The 24,237-nt window shown below is 44.7% G+C and overlaps 1 protein-coding gene across 1 annotated transcript in view; it reads left to right on the top strand.

Moving 5' to 3' along the window:
- Positions 1-1,153: 1,153 nt before the first annotated feature.
- LOC146982365 (NACHT, LRR and PYD domains-containing protein 3-like) overlaps positions 1,154-24,237 on the top strand; it is a 66,094-nt gene continuing 43,010 nt past the window's right edge. Inside the window, exons 1-6 of the mRNA XM_085785515.1 lie at positions 1,154-1,311; positions 4,146-4,246; positions 4,460-6,629; positions 15,152-15,325; positions 19,101-19,274; positions 20,021-20,194. Coding sequence (XP_085641641.1) covers positions 1,181-1,311; positions 4,146-4,246; positions 4,460-6,629; positions 15,152-15,325; positions 19,101-19,274; positions 20,021-20,194 — 2,924 coding nt within the window. The 5' untranslated portion in view covers positions 1,154-1,180. The remainder of the gene's footprint in view (positions 1,312-4,145; positions 4,247-4,459; positions 6,630-15,151; positions 15,326-19,100; positions 19,275-20,020; positions 20,195-24,237) is intronic.

Raw genomic sequence — 24,237 nt, 5'->3', positions numbered from 1 at the left:
AAGCGTCCGGCTTGAGGCTGCGCCGGCCTAAATCCGGACGTATGGCCACCCTAGCTTAGCGTTGTAAAAATTCTGATCTCCCAGTGCATGGAAATTAACAGAATATGTCCAAACTAAGTTTCTGTTACCAGCGGATCATTTCACAGTAAACACACATGCACAATCCGACAGGAACGTACCGCATTGCCTGCTCCCTCCTTGTAGTGACTCGCAAAAGTGAAAGTGATACTTAAGTGAGAGCCGGTTTCCCACCATGCTGTGAAGGCGATACAGACCATAATGATACAGACCCCCTCAGGCCATGACAGAGGTGTCATTCAACCTGTTGTAAGTCGATGTACTATCACAAAAGCTATGAAAATATTTTATGAAGGTTGAAAAGTTACTTAGTGTTGGTTTAATAGGCAGTTAAGGGGAAAGTTAAGGGAACTTAAAGGGATAGTTCACCCTAGAATGATATTTCGCTCATTATCTACTCACCCTCATGTTGACTAAGGGTTGGAAGAAGTTTCAGATTCCTCCGTGGCTTCTCTGAGTTACAGGGGGTCTCGGCATAGCAGTGCATGTCCATATAACGGTTGCAAAGGGACACCGGAGCTCTTCGTAAAAAAAAAACACACAAAAAAACATCCAAATACCTCCATGATGCTCGTACTCGTACTCGTACTCAGAGAAGCCACGGAGGAATCTGAAACTTCTTCCAGCCCTTAGTCAACATGAGGGTGAGTAGATAATGAGCGAAATATCATTCTAGGGTGAACTATCCCTTTAAGTCAGACAGCTGAGCTCTGAATCCTCTGTTTATTTCACCTCTTAGTGTCAAAACTGTGTGTTTGACCTTCAAAATAAAAGTTTAACACTGATCCAGAGTCTGAAACACAGTTTATCCACATCAGACCAGGTTCTGGTCAAAAGCCGCAAGACACAAAACTAAACCTGGTCTGGTGAAAACATCACTGTTTTAATGACTCGTTATCTTCTCTGGAAAAGTGTTAAAGTTTTACACTCGACACAAAATGAAACACAGTTTTCACATGAAGAGGTGAAATAAACAGGATTCAGAGCTCAGCTGTTGAATTTAATTTCCCCTTGACTTTCCCTTTAACTGCTGAATCTGAAACTAACGTCAGTGTTGTTCAGTGTTTCTGGTTTCCCTCTCAGACTGACTGAAGTCCTGAAGATGAATGTTAATGTGGAGGAAAAGGAGGACGGACCAGAGTCTCCAGGATCCATCTCTCCGTCTCTGAGGAGTGACGGGTCCAATACACTTCCTCCAGTCTTCAGTCTTGGACCTGGAGCGTCAGACTCCCGGTAAGAGACCTGCTCCAGCCTCTTTACCAGTGTTGAGTGTGTTGAGGTCCTGCAGCTCATAGTGACTGTGAGTCAACAGGAACTGGTCCTTGTGGTTGATCAGTGTCTTCACTGTTTCATTTATAAACATTGCGTTCGCACAGAAGCAGGCATACGCTACTTGTAAGCAACGTTTGGGATTTGTAGAAAACAAACTTGGCGGGAGAATGTGTGCAGCTCCAAGGTAGCTCTGACCTCTGACCCCGCTGTACGCACAAAATCTGGAGAAACGGGAAACTGCGACTCCGACTACAGATGAAATCAAAGAAAATAATGTGTAATTGGTACATTTGTGTAAAAAAATCAAATATTACCTTCCATGTATCATATATGATGGATATATTGGCAGAAATGAAGAACGAGGCATCATTTATATTGACACACACTAAAATAAGGATTCAGATGGAAACAGAGATGTCTTTCATTGAACCACTAAAATATGTTCTGTCATTATGAAACACAACTTACATCTTATTATAAAATCCATTCACAAAACAAAAAGGCGGACAGTCACTAAGTGATGGGTTGGATATGAGCTCTCACTCACAACGTGTAAAGACACACAAATGGCCCATCTGGCACCGCTAGAGGATATGGCGCACTGGAGACTCTGTAGCGATCCTATCATCACATGATGAGTGGCCCACGAGCCGGTTCCGACTCACTAGCATTAATTCTCGGCCTGAACCCGGCCAAAGAAAAAAAAAAGATGCTCCTGGCCTGATGTGTCAGCGTCGATTTAGTACATTTCACAATAAACAACACAGATGTGCTTTATACTTAAAAAAAAAAAAATAAGAAAGAATGAATGAAAAAAGGAAGCCTGAGGCCGACCCAAACTGAGTCACTTGTTCACCCGAACAAGCGCGTCTGAATGGGTTGGTCTGACCTTTCAGTTTTGGTTGAGTTTGGCGGCGCCTGTGGACCAAAGCGGTAGTGTTTTGCCTGAAGGAAGACTCCATTTCCCATGAACACTAGCGTGAAGCCCTGTAAATATCCTGCATTAAAATTAACAGAAGACATCAAAACTAAGTTTCTGTTTCCAGTGGATCATTTCAAAGTGAAAACACAAACATAATCCATTGCTAAAGTGCCGTTTTGCCTGTTCCCTCCTTGTTGTGACTCGCAAAAGTGAAAGTGAAAGTAAAGTGAGAGCAGGGTTCCTACCATGCTCCTCAAAGCTGCTTAGTGCCAGTGAAGGAGATACAGACCATAATGATACAGACCCCCTCAGACCACGACAGAGGTGTCATTCAACTTGTTGTAAGTCGATGTATCATCACAAAAGTTATGAAAATATTTTATGAAGGTTGAAAAGTTCCTTAGTGTTGGTTTAATGACTGACTGACTCTACACTGTTGTCTATGATGCTGCTGTGCTGCCTCCATCCTTCACTACAGTGTGTGGTGCTGGACGCTGACATCACTGGAGACTTCCCACAATGCATCTGTGACCAGAGAACTGATCAGTGATCAATGTGATGGGAATAAAAACATGTTTGTGTTTGCAGAGGACAGAACCACAGACTGAGAGCAGAGTCTCCAGGATCCATCTGTCTGTCCATGAAGAGTGACCGGTCCAAAGGAGAACCTTATAACTTCAGACCTGGACCTGGACCTGGACCAGGATCCATCTGTCTGTCCATGAAGAGTGACCGGTCCAAAGGAGAACCTTATAACTTCAGACCTAGACCTGGACCTGGACCTGGACCTGGACCTGGACCTGGACCTGGACCAGGATCCATCTGTCTGTCCATGAAGAGTGACTGGTCCAAAAATAGTCCTCCATACTTCAGTCCTGAACCTGACCCTGGACCTGGATCTGAATCTGGACCTGGACCTCTAGAGTCACGGTAAGAGACGGTTTCTACTACAAACTGAGCTGAAGATGATTCAGTCATTAGACTTATGTGAAGGAAAACATGGATTTAGGAGGAAAATGACTTTGGATGGGGGAAAAAAGCAGTTATATTCATATTGATGCTTTGTTTCCCATCCAAAATCATTTTTCCTCCTATATTCTGGTTAGAAGTTCTGCCCCCATTACTTTGCTGTTTAACTACAGTGCAGCACAGCTGGAAGGAGGAGAGCTAGGTCTGGTCTGCACATATTTTTCTCTGATTCCTATGGTCGCACTCAGGGACCTAGAGCTGTACAGCGTTACTTAGAAAATGACCGGAATTCTCCTTTAAAGCAGGTGATACACAGAGACTTTTATTTTGAAAATTCAGGAACCAGACAGGAGTGATCAGTGTTTCCTGTTTCCTGTCTGTGACTGAGCTTCTCCACAACATGTAGTGAAGCTCAGGTGGAGCTGCTGAAGCTTCTGTTGTCAGCTTCAGTCTCCTCACACTGGACCAGAGCTCCAACACAGGTTCATTAGAGCCACACAGCAGCGTCTGGATGTTTAGTTAAAGAGCTGATAGGACTCAGTCCAGAGCCAACATCAAACACATGATCAGTGTCTGAAAGAGGAAAAAACACTACCAACAGCTTCTCAGTCATTTCACACATTTGGAGTAAAAACCAGACGAGACGACGCAGAACTGAAGAGACTCAAACTAACAGGGAGTTTGTTTTAGAGTCCAGATTTAAGGTCAACAGATAAACAGAGACAGAAACCAGACCAGTTCAGGGCCAGGTCTTCATTCAGCTCGTCTCTCTACACTCTTCTTCCTCTACTTTCTCTCTCTCTGCTCCTCTGCTTACTGAAGCCCCGCCCCCTTGAGGTGGTTAACCAATCAGAGCTCAGATGTGAAGCTGTAACATGTTGTTGATCCAGAAATGTCTTGACAGGAGGAAGAGGAGTGGTGTCTCTGACGTCCTGAAGGATCATGGAAAAAGACCCAGAACCAGAGGTGGACTGCAGACAGCCAATCAGAGCAGCTGTGGACAAAGTGAGACATCATCTGTCTGCTGATGTGGTCATTAGTGAAACCAGGACCTGTTGTTTTCTCCAGAGTCATTGTTCCATCACACAGCACTGACATTTAAGATGATGATTCAAACCTTCTCTTTGTTGTCTGTAGTTTTTCTGTAGCTGATGAAAATAATCTGATCAGATTGTCAGACTCTCTGTCTTCAGTCTGACTCTGTCTCTTCTCTCTCAGCAGATCGTGGTCTGCAGGAGGTTTTAGATCAACATAAGATCAGTCTGAGGAGCAGATGTGAACGAGTGACTGAAGGAACTGAGGGAACAGAAAGTGGAACAGGAAGTGGAACCCTCCTCAACAGGATCTACACTGAGCTCTACATCACAGAGGGACAGAGTGAAGAGGTTAATACCCAACATGAGGTGAGACAGCTGGAGACAACGTCCAAGAAGAAGACCCTCCATGACACTCCAATCAAGTGCAACGACATCTTTAAAGACTTACCTGTCCAACAGAGAGAGGACGTCTCTACGGTCTCACCTGTCCAACAGAGAGAGGACGTCTCTACGGTCTCACCTGTCCAACAGAGACCCATCAGAGTGGTTCTGACCAACGGCGTCGCTGGCGTTGGAAAAACCTTCTCGGTGCAGAAGTTCACTCTGGACTGGGCCGAGGGCTTGGAGAACCAAGATGTCAGTCTGCTGGTTCTGCTTTCGTTCAGGGAGCTGAACCTGATCAGAGATCAGCGGTTGAGTCTTCTCAGGCTGCTCCATGTTTTCCATCCAACATTAGAGAAGGTCACAGCAGAGCAGCTGGCTGTCTGTAAACTTCTCTTCATCTTTGACGGCCTGGATGAAAGCCGACTGTCACTGGACTTCAACAACAGGGAGGTTGTGTCTGATGTCACACAGACGTCATCAGTCAACGTGCTGCTGACAAACCTCATCCAGGGGAATCTGCTTCCCTCGGCTCTGGTCTGGATCACCTCCAGACCCGCAGCAGCCAATCAGATCCCTCCGACATGTGTTGACAGGGTAACAGAGGTCCGAGGCTTCACTGACGCCCAGATAGAGGAGTACTTCAGGAGGAGGTCCAGTGATGAAGATCTGTCCAGAAGAATCATCTCACACATAGAGACGTCCAGGACCCTCCACATCATGTGTCAAGTCCCAGTCTTCTGCTGGATCAGTGCTACAGTTCTGGAGCACATGTTGACCACAGACCAGAGAGGAGAGCTGCCCAAGACCACGACTGACCTGTTCTCACACTTCCTGCTGGTCCAGACAAAGAGGAAGAAGAACAAGTACGGTCAAGGACATGAGACGAGTCCACAGGAGCTGACGGAGGCCGACAGGGAAGTTCTTCTGAAGCTGGGGAGGCTGGCGTTTGAACAGCTGGAGGAAGGAAACATCATGTTCTACCAAGAAGACCTGGAGCAGTGTGGTCTGGATGTCACAGAGGCCTTGGTGAACTCAGGACTCTGTACTGAGATCTTCAAAAGAGAGAGTGTGATCTTCCAGAAAACAGTCTACTGCTTTGTTCATCTGAGTGTTCAGGAGTTTCTGGCTGCAGTCTACATGTTCCACTGTTTCACCAACAGGAACACAAAGGTCCTCAAGAAGTTCCTGAGGAAACAAGTCCAGAAACATGATAACAGTCACTTGTCTTCAGAAGGAGGAGAAGAAGAAAAAGAAGAGGACAGACATGATAATGGTAGAGATTTAACCCTGGATGACTTCCTGGAAGAAGACTACGAAGAGGGAGAGACGGAACCGAAACATAAGTCTTTGTCTGAGAAGAGTCAGAATCTTTTTGGACTCAATGAAAAAGGTCCTCCACAGAGCAATAACAGTCATCCATCGATCAATAACAGTCATCCACCGACCAATAACAGTCATCCACAGATCAACAACAGTCCTCTAACCCTGGATGAGTTCCTGCAGAGAGCCATGCAGAAATCCATCCGCAGTAGAAACGGTCACCTGGACCTGTTTGTTCGCTTCCTTCATGGCCTCTCTCTGGAGTCCAACCAGAGGCTGTTAGGAGGTCTGCTGGGTCAGACAGACAACAGTCCAGGAACCATCCAGAGAACCATCAACAATCTGAAGAAGATGAACAGTGATGACAGAGAGGACATTGATAAAATCTCTCCTGACAGAAGCATCAACATCTTCCACTGTCTGACGGAGATGAAGGACCAGTCAGTTCATCAGGATATCCAACAGTTACTGGAGTCAGAGAACAGATCAGAGAAGGAACTCTCTGTGATCCAGTGTTCAGCTCTGGCCTACATGCTGCAGATGTCAGAGCGGGTTCTGGACCAGTTGGACCTGAAGAAGTACAACACATCATCATGGGAGGGACGACGGAGACTGATCCCAGCTGTGAGGAACTGCAGGAAGGCTCGGTGAGTCTAGACATGATCAATAACACCATCAATTAGTGCCACACACACACACACACAGTCTCATTTTGACGTTTGAGCTTCAACCTGAAGATTAAAGTCAAACAAAGATGGACATGAACAATGTGCAGGTCTGACAGAGTGATGAGGGTTAGGGCTGGGTATTTTTTTTTTTTTTAATACTTTATTTACAGTTTTTAACTTTACAAAACTGTACAAAAGGCAAGGCAAGGCAAGGCAATTTTATTTGTATAGCCCGTTTTTACAAACAGTTTGTCTCAAAGGGCTTTACATGGCATCGTAACAACATCCTCTGTCCTTAGACCCTCACATCGACTGAGGAAAAACTCCATGGAAAACCCTTTTAACAGGGAAAAGTCGGAGAAACCTCAGGGTGAGCAACAGAGGAGGGATCCCTCACCCAGGACGGACAGACGTGCAATAGATGTTGTTACAGACAAGAAAACAGTTTACAGTTTGTCACAGAATGTGCGAAATATGGAAATGTTAGCAGGAGTTGATGAAGGCAGTCTCTGGTGAGGGGGGGGGGGGGGGGGGGGGGCGGGGGCAGGGAGAGCTGGCCAGCTCGATGGGAGGGCTGGGTGGCAGACTGGTCCATGGGAAGGAAGGGGAGGCCGGTCTAACAGCAGGGGAAGGGGTGGGAGGGGGGGGCGATGCAGGCGGTGGCTGGTGCAGAGAGATGGAGCTCCGGTGGATCTGCGGAAACACAGAGAGAGTGCGAGACACCAAGGCCAAACTACAAAGTACAACAGAAAATGACAGTTCAAAAATATACTGAGGAGAAGAGAGGAGAGGAGAGGGGAGGGGAGGGGAGGAGAGAAGAGAAGAGAAGAGAAGAGAAGACAAAACAGTCACACATAAAAGAAAACAGAAGAAAAGAAAAAAGGGGCTGCCAGACATTTGTAAATTTACCTTTTACATAAATAGACTCACAGAAAGAAAAACATAGTTGCAGTTGTTAAAGTAAAGCAAGTACCATGTGAAAGTTTAAGTCAGGTATCACACCTGACATTGGGTCAGGAAGGGTCCCCAAATTCTCTCGAATCTGTTCTGTTCATTGGGTTTGTGCAGGCGCAGTCTTTCCATTTGAATAACCGATAACATCTCGCTGAGCCAATGAGCGAAGGTGGGAGGAGTGGTAGACTTCCAAGTTAAGAGAATAAGTTTCTTGGCCACCACCATCCCTAGGTGCAGAGCGACCTGAGTGTCATGCAGAAGATCAAAAGTCTCAGCCGAGCATCCAAGAATGGCCAGCTCATGGTTAGGCTGAATGGCTCTGGAGTAGGCTTTTGACAAATGTTCAAATATAGCTGACCAAAAATTGTGCAACTTAGGACAGAACCAGAAAAGATGCGCTAGTGAGCCCTCAGCAATATTACACTTATCACATACAGGGGACACAGATGGAAAAATACGATTTAGCTTTGTTTTGGAATAATGCAATCTGTGCAGCACCTTGTACTGAATTAACCTGTTACGTGAGTTAATAGAACAACAATGGACACGAGACAGTGCCTCCTCCCAAAGTTCTGCTGATATTTCAGAGTTCAAGTCTTTGGACCAGGCTTCCCTAATAAAATCAGAGGAAACTGACTTGGTAAAAGAACCCACAAATTTTGATATTAACTGTTTGGAGTCTGGAGGGAGCCGGAGGGTCTCAAGGAAAGGATGAGTGGTGGGGATAGAATCGAAATGTGGCCAATTCTCCTTGACATAGTGTCTGACTTGGAGGTAGCGAAAAAAGTGAGAATTTGGAAGATTAAATTTGTTGCTTAGCTGAGCAAATGATGCCAATTGGCTGTTAATGTACAGATCTGAAAATGTTTTAATACCCTTGTCTCTCCAGACAGCAAACACCCCATCCAGCCGGGCAGGCAAGAATGAATGATTTTGACATATGGGTGAATGTATGGAAGCACTGGGAACCTGGCAAGCCGCTTTTATTTGCTTTAGGATACGCAAGGAGTTCTTCACGATGAAGTTACGATTAATTGATTTGACTACTGAGGCGGGGTCAGAAAACAAAAGGGCAGGAAGTGATGACATGTGGACCGTAGCAGCTTCCACCTGTAGCCACAAAGGGTTCTCCTTGGTTATGACGCTTCCACCCTTCCAGTAGGTGAGAGCCCTGGAGTTGGCTGCCCAGTAGTAGTGTCTAAAAACAGGCAGTCCAAGACCACCGTTTTTGGAAGATTTTTGAAGGTGAGCCTTGGATATCCTGTGTGATTTGTAACCCCACACAAAGGGCAATATGATAGAGTCAAGCTTCTTAAAAAAAGATGCATTTAAGTATATAGGCCGATTTACTCGGCCGATCATAGATAGAGGCAATATTCTCCAAGACTCAATATTTGTTTTAAGTTTTTCTATCGATTCTGTAAAATTAAATTTAAAGAGATGTCTCGAGCTTTTAGTCAGTTTAAGCCCTAAATAGGTGAAACACTCCTTCATTACTCTAAAAGGCAATTTTGTCAGAAAGTCATCAGTGAGTTGGTCCGTTAAGGGCATGAACTCACTCTTCCCCCAGTTTATGGTATAGCCGGAGATGCTCACGAAGGCATTTATATATTCTAGTAAGACAGGGATGGAGACCACTGGATCAGCTAAACAGACAAGGAGGTCATCCGCATACAGAGTCACACGGGTCTCAATACTACCTGACCTAATACCTTTAATGTATGGATGTCCTCTAATACCAATAGCCAGCGGCTCCAGCGCTATATTGAACAGCAGGGGGGACAATGGGTCCCCCTGGCGGACGCCGCGTTGCAGGGTGAACGGACCAGATCTATCCCCATTCGTTAGAATGTAGGATTTGGGGTTGCTATATAATATTTTGACCCATGCTATGAAAGTGTCGCCGAATCCAAATTTCTTAAGTGTCGCAAATAGATAGGGCCATTCTATCATATCAAATGCCTTACGAGCGTCTAAGGACAATATAGCTGCTCTGTCATTTTTGCCATAATCTGCATATATGATATTAAGAATTTTGCGGACATTACAGAAGGAGTACCTGCCCGGAATAAACCCTGTTTGGTCAGGATGAATGATACTTGCTACATTTTTTCCAAGCCGGTTTGCTAGAACTTTTGTAATTATTTTCAAATCGTAATTTAGTAGGGCAATAGGCCTGTAACTACCCGGGTCTGTTCCATCCTTGTCCTTTTTTTGTAAAACACAAATATTTGCTTCACTGAGAGAGGATGGAAGCTATTTGTTTTTAAACGTATCTCGGATCATTCTCAACAGAGAGGGTGCAAGGTCCCCTATAAAAGCTTTGTAAAACTCTCCCAAACCCATCTGGGCCCGCCGCTTTGCCAGTGGGGAATGCTCTGATGGCATCCTGTAACTCAGAAAGTGAGAAATCCGAATCCAGACTCTCCCTGAATGCTGCGTCCAGTTCTGGAAAGTCAAGCGAATCAAAGAACTGGTCAAAATCTTCCTGTGTAGCTGTTGATTTGGAAGTGTACATTTCTGAGTAGAATTCTTTAAAACATTCATTGATGTCCTTTAAGTCTGTAAGCATATCTCCAGATTTAGATTTTATTTTGTAAATAGCTCGTTTTGCTTGTTCTCCTTTTAACTGTCTTGCCAGTAGCTTCTGTGGCTTATCACCAAGCTCAAAGTGCTTCCGTTTAAGTTTTAATAGTAAGTTGCCTATTTGTTCTCCCAGAATGGAGTTATATTCGTACTTTAATTTAAGAATTGTATTGTAATCTGATTGGAGTAGTGAATTTCGATAGACCTGTTCAGCAGTCTGTAGCTCTTTTTCAATCTCTTCCAATCTGCCACGTTTAGTCTTTTTCAGTGTTGCTTCATAAGAAATAATTTGCCCTCTAATACAGTGGTTCTCAACTGGTGGGTCGGGACCCAAAAGTGGGTCGCGGACCCATTCTGGATGGGTCGCGGACAGCTGGTCAAAAAAGTAAATAATATTTAATGCACATCTGATGTTGGACATGTCTTTTATTTTGAAAAATAACGTGAACACATGCAGTTGTAATGGTCCTCCTCAGTTTCTTATTATTTGCTCTGAATGCAAAGATATCAGTTTCTTATTAATGTGGCCTGAATGCAGTGAATCTTGTTTTGTGGGTCTTTATTTTGTGCAATTTGACATTTATTCACTTTTGTGAACATGCTCTGAATGCAGAGATGCATTGGAAGTCAAATATATCGTTTTGTTGTTCTCCATTTTGTGCAGTTTGATATTTTTTAATTCACTTCCGTACATGCAGTTGTCATGGTTCTCCTCAGTTTCATTCATGTGCTCTTAAATGCACTTTGCTCAGTAAAGAGGAAAATGGGTTTTTAAAGGCTTAAAAAAAAAAAAATCTTGGTTTGAATTCTGTAAAAGTGGGTCGCAACTTAATGACCATGAGAAAATGTGGGTCCCAGAGTGAGACTAGTTGAGAACCCCTGCTCTAATATACACTTTGAGAGTTTCCCACAGTGTTGTGTCATTCACCTCCCCATTGTCGTTGGTCTCAAGGAACTGTGACATGTGTGGTGATGTGTGTTCTAAAAGCCTGATCCTCAAGGAGATAGGGATTAAAACGCCAACTATAGGCTTGTCTAGGGGAGCACAATTTAAGATTAATATTAACGGGACTGTGATCAGATATTATTATGTTGTGATATTTAGTGTGAGTAATGTTAGAAATTAATCTGGAATCAACTAGAAAATAATCGATCCGTGTGTATGATCTGTGCACATGTGAATAGAAAGAGTAATCCTGGTCAGATGGGTGCTGCAATCTCCAAATATCCACGACCTTCTTTGTTTTCATCAAATTGTTAATAGTTTGTACAGCAAGAATATTAGGTGGGGGGGCAGAAGACAGCCTATCTAAATACGGGTCTAGGTAGCAATTAAAGTCTCCCCCTATCACTATGTGGCTTGAATCATCGTCCGGGATCAAATCAAACATCTTTCAAAAAAAAGCTGGGTCATCCGTGTTCGGCCCATAAATATTCACTAGCGTGACAGGAAATGAATTGATGTGCCCAGTTACAATTATAAACCTGCCGTTTGGGTCAGTTGTAGATGACTGAAATCGAAACGGCACAGTCTTTCAAAAGAGAATAGCAATGCCTCGGGCTTTCGATGTGAATGGTGACTGATAGACTTGTGAGATCCAGTTAGCCCTGAGTTTCCTATGCTGAGTGACTGTAACGTGGGTTTCTTGTAAAAAAATAATGTCAGATTTCAGTGATTTCAAATGTGAAAACACTTTGCCTCGCTTAACTGGGTGACCCAAACCGCGTACGTTCCAAGAGACCAAGGACATGAAATCCAAAGTATTATTCACGTATGGTACCTTTTGCATTAGAGTAAGATACAAACCTAACATTCAGGCTAGCATTAGCTGAGGTGTTAGCTAGCGGCGGCGGGCGGCTAGCATTAGCTGAGGTGTTGGCTAGCGGTGGCGAGTGGTTGGCTCCCTTTCCGCCTCGTGCAGTTTTACCGGACATTTTTGCGTTCCACACAGTGGTAGTGTAAACACGAAATAAAGTTCGACAAAAAAAGCGAGTCAATTGTTCAAAAAAGCGGTTTTGAATAGTAAGATTTGGCGTACTGTGAGGAGCTCTAAAAAACACGTCTACTCTGCTCTCATCTCACTAGCGCCCCCAGGGCTGGGTATTGATCACTGATCACCTGAATCCATTTGATATCTGATTCACTTTGATTCCTCATTCAACATCATGATTGTGTTTTAGATAGGGATGCACCGAAAATTCGGCCACCGAAAATGACCCAAAATTGCATTTTCGGTTTTCGGCTGAAATACCTAAATCACTGAAACAACACGGCCGAAACAGAATTGTGATGACGCGAGCAAACAGCTCGCTCGGGAAACAGGATAAGAGCCAGCATGTTTTATTCCCACATCCATTTTGCTTTTAGAGCCCTGTATCTCCTGCCTGATGGCAGCAGCTCAAACAAAGGGTGACCAGGATGTGATGAGTCCCCCAGTATGTTCCTGGCTTTTGTTAGGCAGCGGGAACTGTACAGTTCCTGCAGTGAGGGGAGAGGGCAGCTGGTGATTCTCTGGGCAGTAGTGATAACTCTCTGGAATGCTTTTCTGCCGCCGTGCAGCTGGCAAACCAAACACAGATAGAGTATGTCAGAATGCTCTCCACAGCGCCATGATAGAAGGTTACCAGCAAGTCCACAGAAAGTTGTTGTTTCTTGAGGAGTCTGAGGAAATGCAGTCTCTGCTGGGCCTTCTACACAAGCGCTGTGGTGTTAGCACTCCAGGTGAGGTCCTCCTGTGTCGATCATAAGCACAGATACACAAACTGTCAGAAGAGTGAATGACGGATCAAAGCAGCTTCTCTCTCTCTTTACTCATTAACCATCTCAGTCACTGTGCAGCCACCAGCTCTCACACACTTTTAAGGTGGAATGTTTTCTTGTGTGCTGCTCAGTGACCAATGGAAATCAATCAGTCCTCCTTAAATGTCACCATGACAACTTGGAGCGTGTCCTTAGTTTGGATTAGATCTGTGCAGGACACACTTTAGTGGTCAGATCTTCTGCTGCTAAAGATGTTTCTACATTTCACCTTGATTTTCTTTGACTTCATTTCATGTTTGGAGAAAATCAATGTGTGTGAGCGTTGTTCAGGTGACACCTGCAGCTCTACACCTGAGCTCACCTGACCACATCTACCTGTGTCGGCCGCAGGAGCCTGGATTAAACATCCATCTTGGCTTTGATGAATGGATGTTGGATGATTCAAGAGGAGGTGGATCTGAATCTGAATGGGTTTTTCCAGTCCAGCCCTGATGAGGATTATTGTTTCATGTAGGGATGCACCGATCCACATTTTTTCACTTCCGATCCGATCCCGATACAAGAATTTGGATATCTGCCGATACCGATACTATTCCGATACCAGAGCTTTTTTTTAAATTCAATTATTTTTTTAGATTTTCCCCTCCCACCTAAAGCTATGTTCTACGTAGGGGTGTCAAACTCATTCAGGGGCCACAAACAGCACAACTGGATCTCAAGTGGGCCAGAGCAGTAGAATAATAGCATGATAAGGTATAAATAAAAAGAAGAACTTTTCCCTTTGTATTATAAGATGTTTACAGTTAATGAACTATTCTTTTACAAAACATATTATGAACAATCTGAAATTTCTTCATAAAAATACATGTGCAATTTCAACAATAATATGCCTCTTCTGTCTTCTATGTAATTTTCACACTTGGCAAATTCATTCTGAGGGCGAGATTGGACTCCCTGCTGGACCAGTTTTGGCCCGCGTGCCGCACGTTTGACACCCCTGGTCTACAATCTGAAAAATTATGAGAAAACTTTGAAAAAAGCACCCCACACACAGACACACACACACCCTCCCCCCCAAGCTCGTATGGCCCTCGGAGCCTCCTAACGACACACCCCCTTCAGCAGAGCAGAGCAACAAGCCTGCCTGCAGAAACCAAACACGGCTTTGAATGCGGAGTAACAGTGTCGGATTCACAACTTCCACAATAAAACCAAAGATTACCTGTTCAACATAAACTCCGCTCTATCAGCACCGCCGCTGCAGCGGGGTCGCTCTGCACACAGCACACCGCGGCTCCGCGAGCTTTAGACCCCGTGTCTCCCTACTTCTCTCCCCGACACACAGCGCCCTCTCCTGGGGGTGGCCGGCGCCGCACCGGCGGTCCCGTTGTCGCTTCCACGGAACACACCGGCCTGACCGTCGGGGCGCCGCCGTCATTAGTGGTAGCTGGTACACGGTGGTGCCGGTGCTTGGGCTGCCGCGGTCTTGTTCCTTTCATAGGGAGCAACAACACGGGAGAGGTGTTGCGGGGGGCGCGCACTCTGAACTACGGGAGCCCAGCAGGGAGCGTTGGTAGTGGATGTTGAAGAGAAAATTGTTTTTCTTAAAATAAATCGATGTAAAGTACAAATTCGAATTAATCGATTTATTGCCCAGCCCTACATTGCACGTTGCTGTCTTGCTTTGCAGTGTTTCGAGCATGAAATATTTACAAACAGCGGACATGTGTGCTGCTCAATGCTACCCGGCTGCTGCTGCTAGTGGCTCAGCAGGCTGCAAACAGCGGAATGTATTTCCTGAACGGGGGTGTGTCTCATCGGCCTCACTGACACACGGCACACGCCTCCTTCAGGAAATCCGTTCCACACTTTTGCAGCCACCTAGCAGAGTAGCCAACAGGAGTAACTTTTGGAATCATTTCAGCAGACAACCATGAAAGCACATGTGTTTCAGGGATCGGAAATTTGCGCAGGTGGGATCGGAATTTTCCGATCCATTAATTACACTCGTATCGGTACCCGATACCGATACTGGATCGGATCTGCCCCATCCCTAGTTTCATGTCCAACACAAAGAGAGAAGATGAACTGAACCACGAGTGTGAAGAGCACATGTTGATTACATGATGACATGTTGTGTGTGTTTAGTACAAATTGTCAGATTTTACTCTCACACATTTTGTTTCTTCTCTAATCACAGACTTGGTAGTTGTCGACTCTCAGAGCTTCACTGTGAAGTCGTTGCCTCAGCTCTGAAGTCCAGCCCCTCCCACCTGACACACCTGGACCTGAGTCTGAACCCCCTGAAGGATTCATCAGTGAAGCTTCTGTGTGCTGGACTGGAGAGTCCAAACTGTAGACTGGAGACTCTGAGGTGAGTTCACTGACTGGAGCTGTTGTAGTTGTTTGAAGCTTCAGCTTCTCATTGGTTCATACATGTCAGGATTTGTGTGTGAGGATTTTTCTCAAGAAGCTGAAGAGAGAAAACAGTTGAGATGAGTCCAGAGAGAAGAAGGTGAGAGCTAGGGCTGAACGATTCATCGTTTTCTGATCGAAATTGCGATTTCAGACAGCGCGATCACGTGATCGTCAAAGCTGCGTTTTTTTTCAGTGCTCCTGACTGACCCAGGATCTGTTGTCGAGTATTTTACACATCCGTGCCATCCTGCCAAGCTCACCAATCAGAGGTGGCATGCTGCTCGTGGACAGGTCAGGCTAACCAATCAGTGAAACCTGCTCCACCTACTCATTAATTTCAGAAATGGCTGCAGCCGGATCAGAAGCGGAGTTGGGGGATTTAATCCCCAAGAAAAACAGCACGTCGGTCATATGTAGTGTTGCACCGATACCGATACTAGTATCGGTAGGGGGCCCGATACCGCACTAAAATGCTGGCATCGGTATCGACGAGTAAAACAAATGACGCACCGATGCCATTTACTGATATGAACGCTGCGCCTTGTGTCTTCTCTCGCCCGACACTCACTGCTGTGTGATCACACGTGTTCAGTGCATGCCAAGCCAAGTAAGGATGTAAACAATTCAATTAATTGCAGTTAATCCTTTTCAAGGAGTTTTTTGTGAAATGTAAACAAGCAAAGCCAACATAAAGTAGCGGGATCTCTATTTAAATGTGTGCGCACCGCACTGAGCAGCGCACTGAGCACACACAGGGGAGAGAGGAGGTGAGAAGAGACAACAACACTGTTACCTGCTGTATACTGGCCTCAGCCTGTACCATCGCTAAAACACAGAGACCAGTGTGTAACGAGTCAAAAAGCCGCCGTCACTGAGCTGCCAAACCGACGCGGGTCCGGTGTGTTTATCAAAGCTTGTTCGCCGTGCTCAGACACCGGTCGATTTGAGCTGCGTTCAGGCTGCAGTGACGGCGGCTTTTTCACTCGTTACACACTGGTCTGTGGCCAGTAGCCTATACAGCAGTTAACAGTGTTGTCTCTTTTCACCTCCTCTCTCCGTGTGCGGTGCGCACACATGTAAATAGAGATCCCGCTACGTTATGTCGGTGCGGTCGCTACCGGAGCTTAATTAAAAAAAAAAAAAAAAGCGCTCGTTGCGGTGCAGCTGAGAGCAGCGGAGTTTCCTCTGCTGCAGCTGATCAGCTGACATGTGGTCAAGACGAAGCTACAGAGTAGACCTGTCACTGTCACAGGTGTCTCTCATCTCATCTCATTATTATAGGACTTCAACCTCAGAGCTCTGTCTTCAGACCTGTCCCTGAACATCACACATGGACAGCATGGAGTTGCCTGTGTGATTGGTTACTGAGTTTATTAATGTTTACATCAGGCTGCGTTCAACCAATCAGTTTATGCTACTGTTATTTATGTATATACAGTAATCATTAGTGTAGTGGCAGGAAAGACCATTTCATGTATCAAATCTATTGTGTTGGTCAAGTCAGAGGAAAAATGTTTGGGGTGTGTTTACTGTTCCTAAATGTAAAAATGCGTTACATTGGACCCTCAACATTATTTAAAGTTTAAATAATGTGTTACTTAAACATTTTTACCAGGTAGGCAATAAAAAAGTTCTACTGGATTATAGTATTAGAAGAAAAAAAGCTCTTATGTATATTTTTTTCCAAACTGTGTGGTATCGGAACGGTATCGGTATCGGCAGATACTGCACAGCCGGGAATCGGAATCGGTATCGGGGGCCAAAAAATGGTATCGGTGCAACACTAGTCATATGGGAGTATTTCGGGTTTGAGGCTACAGACGTGCACCAGACACAGGTACTGTGCAAAACCTGTCGCGCTAAAGTTGCAACATCCAGTGGAAACACAACCAATTTATAACGTCACTTGAAAAATCACCAAGGGAATCAGCATGTCGAGTGTATAACGAAAAAGTCAGGTGAAAAGTCTAGCGGAGCTGATACTCAGGCCCATAGTAGCAAAGACTACAATTACAGCATCTTTTGCCAGTGTAACTCCATATGATAAGAGCAGCCAAAGACACCGGGAGATAACGACGGCCATAACACACTACATTGGCAAGGACATGGTGTCGGTTAACACGGTCACCAAAGACGGATTTAAAAATCTCCTCCGCACGCTGGACAGAAGATACGTGATTCCCTCCCGCACCTACTTCAACCAGGTTGAAAAACGGACACGTTCCATTCTTTTTACAGTCTATGGTTCCACCATAGTAGCTCACACACACACTCACACACACACACACACACACACACACACACACACACACACACACACACACACACACACTTTACACAGCTTATTCTGCTCATGAGTCCGGCTGTGTTGGGTCTGAGATTCAACAAGCCGGTCAGGTTTTACTGTTATTACCGGCAGTATGAATGAATGAATGAAAATGTGTTTATTTCGGTCAGGTCATTCAAAGTTAAAAGTCCAACAGAAAACATCAGTTCAACTAGAAAAGAGCCAAACCAAAAAGGAATAGGCTGAAGCTATCGCTTATTTTCGCCTACCCTTCTTACATGATCAACTTCATCAGATCACATCATTCAAAACATCAAACAGAAATCATATCGTTTTGCACAATATCCCAAAACATAATTCCATAAAAGTGTCAGCTACGTCCGTTTATCACCAATAAACACAGTAGATGAGGAGCTCAGGCTGTAAGACGGGGGTGGTGGTGGGGGTCCGCAGCGGAGGCGGCGTGGAGCGGTGTGGGACTCTGACTGCAGCGGGGACTATCATGTCTCTGCTCCGTGACACTGACCGCCTGTGAGCGCTGTGGGACTGGGCCGGCCGGGGCACGGCAGCACCTGCTAATGGTTGAAACAGCAGTGATACGTACTTCCACGTCGGAGTCAACATCGGAGTAACAACAGCGGAAAAAGTCACTTTTGACAAAAAAAAAAGAGAGAGAGAGAAAGACCTGCCGTGCCATGTAAAAAAAAAATAACAAAAGTGTCACATGTCACGACTTCCTGTATCTGGCCCTTCAAAATAAAAGCCCCATAGCCTTTATACAGTTCAGTCATTTTTTTTTTTTTTTTTAACTTTTTTTAAGTATATTTTTTGGGCTTTTATTGCCTTTAATTGATAGTGCAGTCGAGAGAGAGACAGGAAATGGGGAGGCAGAGAGTGAGGGAATGACACGCAGGAAAGGGCCGTCCGACGCGGGACTCGAACCGGGGCCACCTGTCCCACACTGACTGAGTCTCAACATGGGGTAGCAACTAACCCTAACCCTACCCCTAAACGCTGCCCCAGTCATATTGATTTTGACTTAATTTTGACAAGACACGGCTCCAAATGTTTATTTTTTTTCCTGCGACCAATCGACCAATGAAATTTTGGTCAGCTAATGATTTTGTGGTTGACCAGTGCTTGGTCGACTATTTGGGGGCAGCCCTAATTATTAAGCTTTCAGTTTTTTAGGAGGTGACAGAAAAGTCAACAGGACAGGGGGGCGTATTAACCCACTGAAACAACGGGTGACGCCGCATGAGGGGGCGGACCCCGTCAGTAAATTGAGACAAGGACAGAAGTCCGATTAGACGCCAAAATCGAATTTTGAGCATAGCTCGATTAAGCTCTTCATGTAAACGTACTGACTGTTTTAACCTGCTTCCTGTTGCTTCAGCTGTTGGACTTTGATTTTCTCAACTCACTGCTTTTATTCTTTATTCAGATTGGAGTTCTGCAGGTTGTCAGAGATCAGCTGTTCTTCTCTGGTCTCAGCTCTGAAGTCCAACCCCTCCCACCTGAGACACCTGGACCTGAGCTACAGCGACCTGCAGGATTCAGGATTGAAGGATCTGAGTGGTTTTCTGGAGAGTCCAGACTGTAGACTGGAGACTCTGAGGTCAGTTCACTGACTGTTGTATCTGATCCACCTACAGTGGATTAAAGTGAATTAATAAATATATACTTTCTTCTGAAAACATTAAATTGAAATAGATTTTTTCAGTGTTTCTATATTTAGATTTTAATGCATCTTGAGCAGGACATGTCCTAAAAACAAAAAACTCTTCTTCTAAATAATCTGTGACAAATGATGTAAAATGAGTCCAGAAACACAGAGTTGTATTAATTCCTCATTTGAGTCCAGATTTATTTTCCCTTTTTATTCAGATTTTCATCAAAAAACCAAGTTACACCACTTGACACTGGGTTTCATCACGTCATTGACCCCTGTGCTGTTAGTCGTTTATTGATTTAACCCTGATACCAGTTGATCAATACAGTTATTGATAATAATAACAGAAAGAAGAATAAAAATACAAAGTTAGTGACATGAAATGGTACAAATATAAATCTGTCTAAAAGAATCAGAATCTCTAAATCAGAGAGTTGTAGTCAGTGTTTAGTCCAACAGGTATTGATCAGATATTGATTGTATATTGACAGACTGAGCTGAGGTCAGCAGCAGCTGATGAATCTGTGCTGACATGTGGATGATATGTGTAGAAGGCCACATGCTGATGATCCACAAGAACATAAGGACAAAGTCCCTCTATTGATTATTGATCAAGACTTGTCTGGTTATTGATCAGGACACATCTCCTCAGTTATCAATGAATTTATCTTCTTCTTTTATTCTTTATTCAGACTGAGGGACTGCAGTTTGTCAGAGATCAGCTGTTCTTCTCTGGTCTCAGCTCTGAAGTCCAACCCCTCCCACCTGAGACACCTGGACCTGAGCCTCAACAACCTGAAGTCTTCAGATGTGAAGGATCTGGATGATCTTGTGAAGAGTCCAGACTGTAGACTGGAGGCTGTGAGGTCAGTAGGGGGGCGGAGTCAGTCTGTGCTGCTTTCATCACCGAGACAATAACAGAGACAACAGTCAGCCAATCAGAGCAGAGAGAGACAATCACTGATCCATCACATTCTGTCCTCTGCTTCTCTTAACAGATGGTAACCTTCCCTTCTTCAGTCCTGAACCTCCTGAACTGACCTGAGAGCAGCTCCACTGTCTCTCTCAGAGTCCAGTCCACCATCCTCCCTGTGTGTTCTGGACCTGACAGAGATCATCACTGTCTCTGGACTCATCTGATCTCAAAGTGGGGGGGGGGGGTCTTTGCAGAGGAGGCGTGGTACACCGGCTGTGGAATCGCTGTGAAGCGCCAAGCCACGAAAATCATGTGCGAGCTGGAGCCGAGCCCTCCCGTTCACATCATTGCATTTGTTAATCGCAGTGTTTTATTTTGAAAATGGTTTTAATTTAGAAAATTAACCGGATTCTCCCGTTGTTTCTTTGTGTGACTTCCTGTCTGGCTAATAGTAGAAAATAGACCAGACGCCGAAATGATCGCTGCAGGGTGCGAGGCGGCCGCGGCGCTACTGGTGTGAACGACACAATCCGTTAACAATGTTGTTACACAAAAAACAACTTAAATAAAATAAATGTAACCGTGTAGATTATTATGTGTTTATTATTTTAATTATTATACATTTTATGTTATTACCCTTAGCATTATTTGTATTATATTACGTCATGTCATTGGTTTTATTTTGTGTTTATATTATGAGGTATTATTAATTTAATTATTTAATTTAGTCTATAATATTTTATTATCACCCTCAGTGTTTTCCCTGCAGAGATGTTTAGAAGATAGAGAGAAAGTATGAGTAGTATGATGTTGGTTCCGCTTGCCCTTGTTTTGGTGGGGACCGGTTATACAGACGCTCCAGAGAGAGTTCTAGCCATAGACATATATACATAGACGCCGCATTGACTGCTGGCTGTCACTACCCGATTTGCGACACTACCCGATCTGTGACAAAACTGGTCTGCGCATGCGCAGACCGGCCGCCATCTTGGACAGCTGCCTACGGCAACTCCACTTGGACAAACTTCATTTGGGCACTGCCCGATTTGCGTACATGCTTAAAGGGATAGTTCAACATTTTGGCAAATTGGCCCATTGCCATAATCGCTATAGTCATAGCAGTAGGTTCGTTACCTTTAATTGTAGGTGTAAGCTATTTTTAGTACAGCGGAGCGCAGCAGCAGGCTGCTCAGAGCTACGCTATGGAGGCTAAGGGAATTTCTTGGTTTCCCTCATTAAACTCATCAAATACAAAATCCCAAAACTCCACAGCGCTTTTGTAGACAAGTTGTGAGCTGCACAACCACCACGCTATGAGATAATGACGGAACGATACGAAACTGAGCCGTTTTCGAGGTAAATTCATACAAAACCGCTGATGCGCGTTGCGTTCAGGGACAGTTTTTCAGCAAGCAGTCTCCGTATTTACCCTGTATTTACCTCGAAAACGGCTCCGTTTCGTATCGTTCCGTCATTATCTCATAGCGTGGTGGTTGTGCAGCTCACAACTTGTCTACAAAAGCGCTGTGGAGTTTTGGGATGTTGAATTTGATGAGTTTAATGAGGGAAACCAAGAAATTCCCTTAGCCTCCATAGCGTAGCTCTGAGCAGCCAGCTGCTGCGCTCCGCCGTACTGAAAATAGCTTACACCTACAATTAAAGGTAATGAACCTACTGCTATGACTATAGCGATTATGGCAATGGGCCAATTTGCCAAAATGTTGAACTATCCCTTTAAAGTTCTGTGAAATTAAAATACGGTACTGTGAAAATGATTAAAAAATAAAATAAAATAAAATAAAAACCGCGGAGGTCCGTCATAAGACAGCCGCGGCAGACTCGTTTATTCAGTGAGTGTTGTGGTAGTTGTGATTGTTTGTGGTTGTCATGGTGATGAGGCCGGCGAGAAAAGAGGACAGTAAACATTAAAAGTCCGCCTGTGTTCCTGTTTTCTGAGCATCAAGATCCAGACCACCACAACCAACCCTCAATTTACATTACTAATAAAGTATTTTTAAAAATAAATAAAGAGATAAACCGTCTCTGGCGACGCACATAGGGCAGTGATCCTAAGTCAATTCAACTAAGTTTGTCCAAGTGGAGTTGCCGTACGTGGCTGTCACAGATCGGGTAGCGTCGCAGATCGGGTAGCGACACTGGGTGCGTTCCGATCGACCTTTAGTTCCCTGCGCAGTGGACTGCACAGGGTGTGCCGCCATGTTAAGTGTGGTTCCAAACCGCAGGGAGCAGTTTGAAGGGAACTGTGAACTGTGCAGGGAAGGAGTGAACAACGGTTCCTCACTTCGCCCAGTTCACCGGATGTTGACAACCGATATTACCCATCAGCCATTGCGGTCCGTTTACGTGCGTTACGTAAATTGGTAGGGCTAACGGTTACCTGTCTAACTTTAATAGCTCAGTGGCTCAATAAACGGTCCATGAAAAAATATTTTTTCCGGCGAATATCTTAGTTACAACCTGATTGAGCTAACAAGAGTAGTTTCATGTCGTGTCCGACAACGGGAGGGTTTTAACAGCTGACGTCCTGTTAGCTTAGCTGCGTTAGCTTAGCTGCCGCCGTTAGCTTAGCAACAGCCGTTAGCTTTCCTGTCAGCTGAGCCACTGATGCTGTCTACACATCCTGATACCCCCAAACTGAATAAACACCACGCATTGCAACACAAAACTGCTTTGCTTGTGCACACAGAAATAGTAATGTTTCTTAAAGCCTTTGGAAACCTGACTATATATGGTAAAAATGCTTATATTATATCAAAGTCAAGTGCCTCATTAAGCATCCACAAAAGTCTGAGTGACAATAACTATTCATAACTATTAGAAAACCTTGTTTAAAAACAGCTCATTTTGCTATTGAGGCACTATTGATGCCACTGGTCAGGACAGTGTGGGCGTGGCAGATAACGCTATGATTGACAGCTCCATTGTCATAGCAACACGTCAATGGCGACCGTTAAAAAAAAAAAAGTCCTCACCGGAGGACGTGCATCGATTGATTGATGCTATTTAGCAGCTAACTAGACTACCAGCTTCGTTTTGGAGCGTCATAACCGTCTTTGGTTGTAGTCTCACAGAAAAAAAGAAGCTTTTAACCGTCACTCATGTCTGTGTGAGCGCCAGGAGGGGCTGACAGACACACACACAGAGACAAGGCAGGTCGCGCTGGAAAGCTAATAAATGCTAAAAGCTAATCGCCAATTTACACACACCCTCCCTCCCTCCCTCCCCTCACCCCCCCAAAAAAACGGCTGTATCGGCTGTATGTAGAGAGGAGTTGTGAGGAGTTGTGGGCACACACACAGACAGACAGACAGACAGACAAGGTAGGTCGCGCTGGAAAGCTAATAAAGGCTAAATGCTGATCGCGGATTTACACCCCCCCCCCACACACACACACACATAAAAGAAACGGCTGTATCGGCTGCATGTAGAGGAGATGTGAGGAGTTGTGGGCACTGACAGACAGACAGGGCAGGTCGCGCTGGAAAGCTAATGAATGCTAAAAGCTAATCGCCACACACACACAACTCGGGTTGACATGGCTCTGGTTGTGAGGACTTGAGAGGAGTGGAGGAGCGACCGTTAGCAGAACGGTTTTGTTCGCCGCCACTGGGGGGCTGGGTGAGAGAACTGACGTGGCGATTTATGAGTGGGTAGGATTTATTGCGTGATAAATCCCAGAGATAACTCCGCCCAATTCAAACCTACTGTACAAAACCTTAAAAGACAAATATTTTCAATTTGGATGGAAACTTTTTTCTAATTATTTTTACATGTTTAATAATATGTACATAAGACCCTAAAATACATGGTTAGGAGGCTTTGGTGGATTTGGGTTTCCAGAGGCTTTAAATAATTTCAGATCTGTCTAAACGGTGATAGTGGCGTGAAACATTTTGAAACTTAAAAACTTTATTTTTGAACTCGACCGGAAACAGCTGTGACGTTGCAGGGTGTTCCGATTGGTGTAATATC

The sequence above is a fragment of the Trachurus japonicus genome, chromosome 8 (assembly GCF_045865225.1).
Source record: "Trachurus japonicus isolate A0001 chromosome 8, Traja_1.0".
NCBI lineage: Eukaryota > Metazoa > Chordata > Actinopteri > Carangiformes > Carangidae > Trachurus > Trachurus japonicus.
This window is presented reverse-complemented; position numbering and strand designations above follow the sequence as displayed.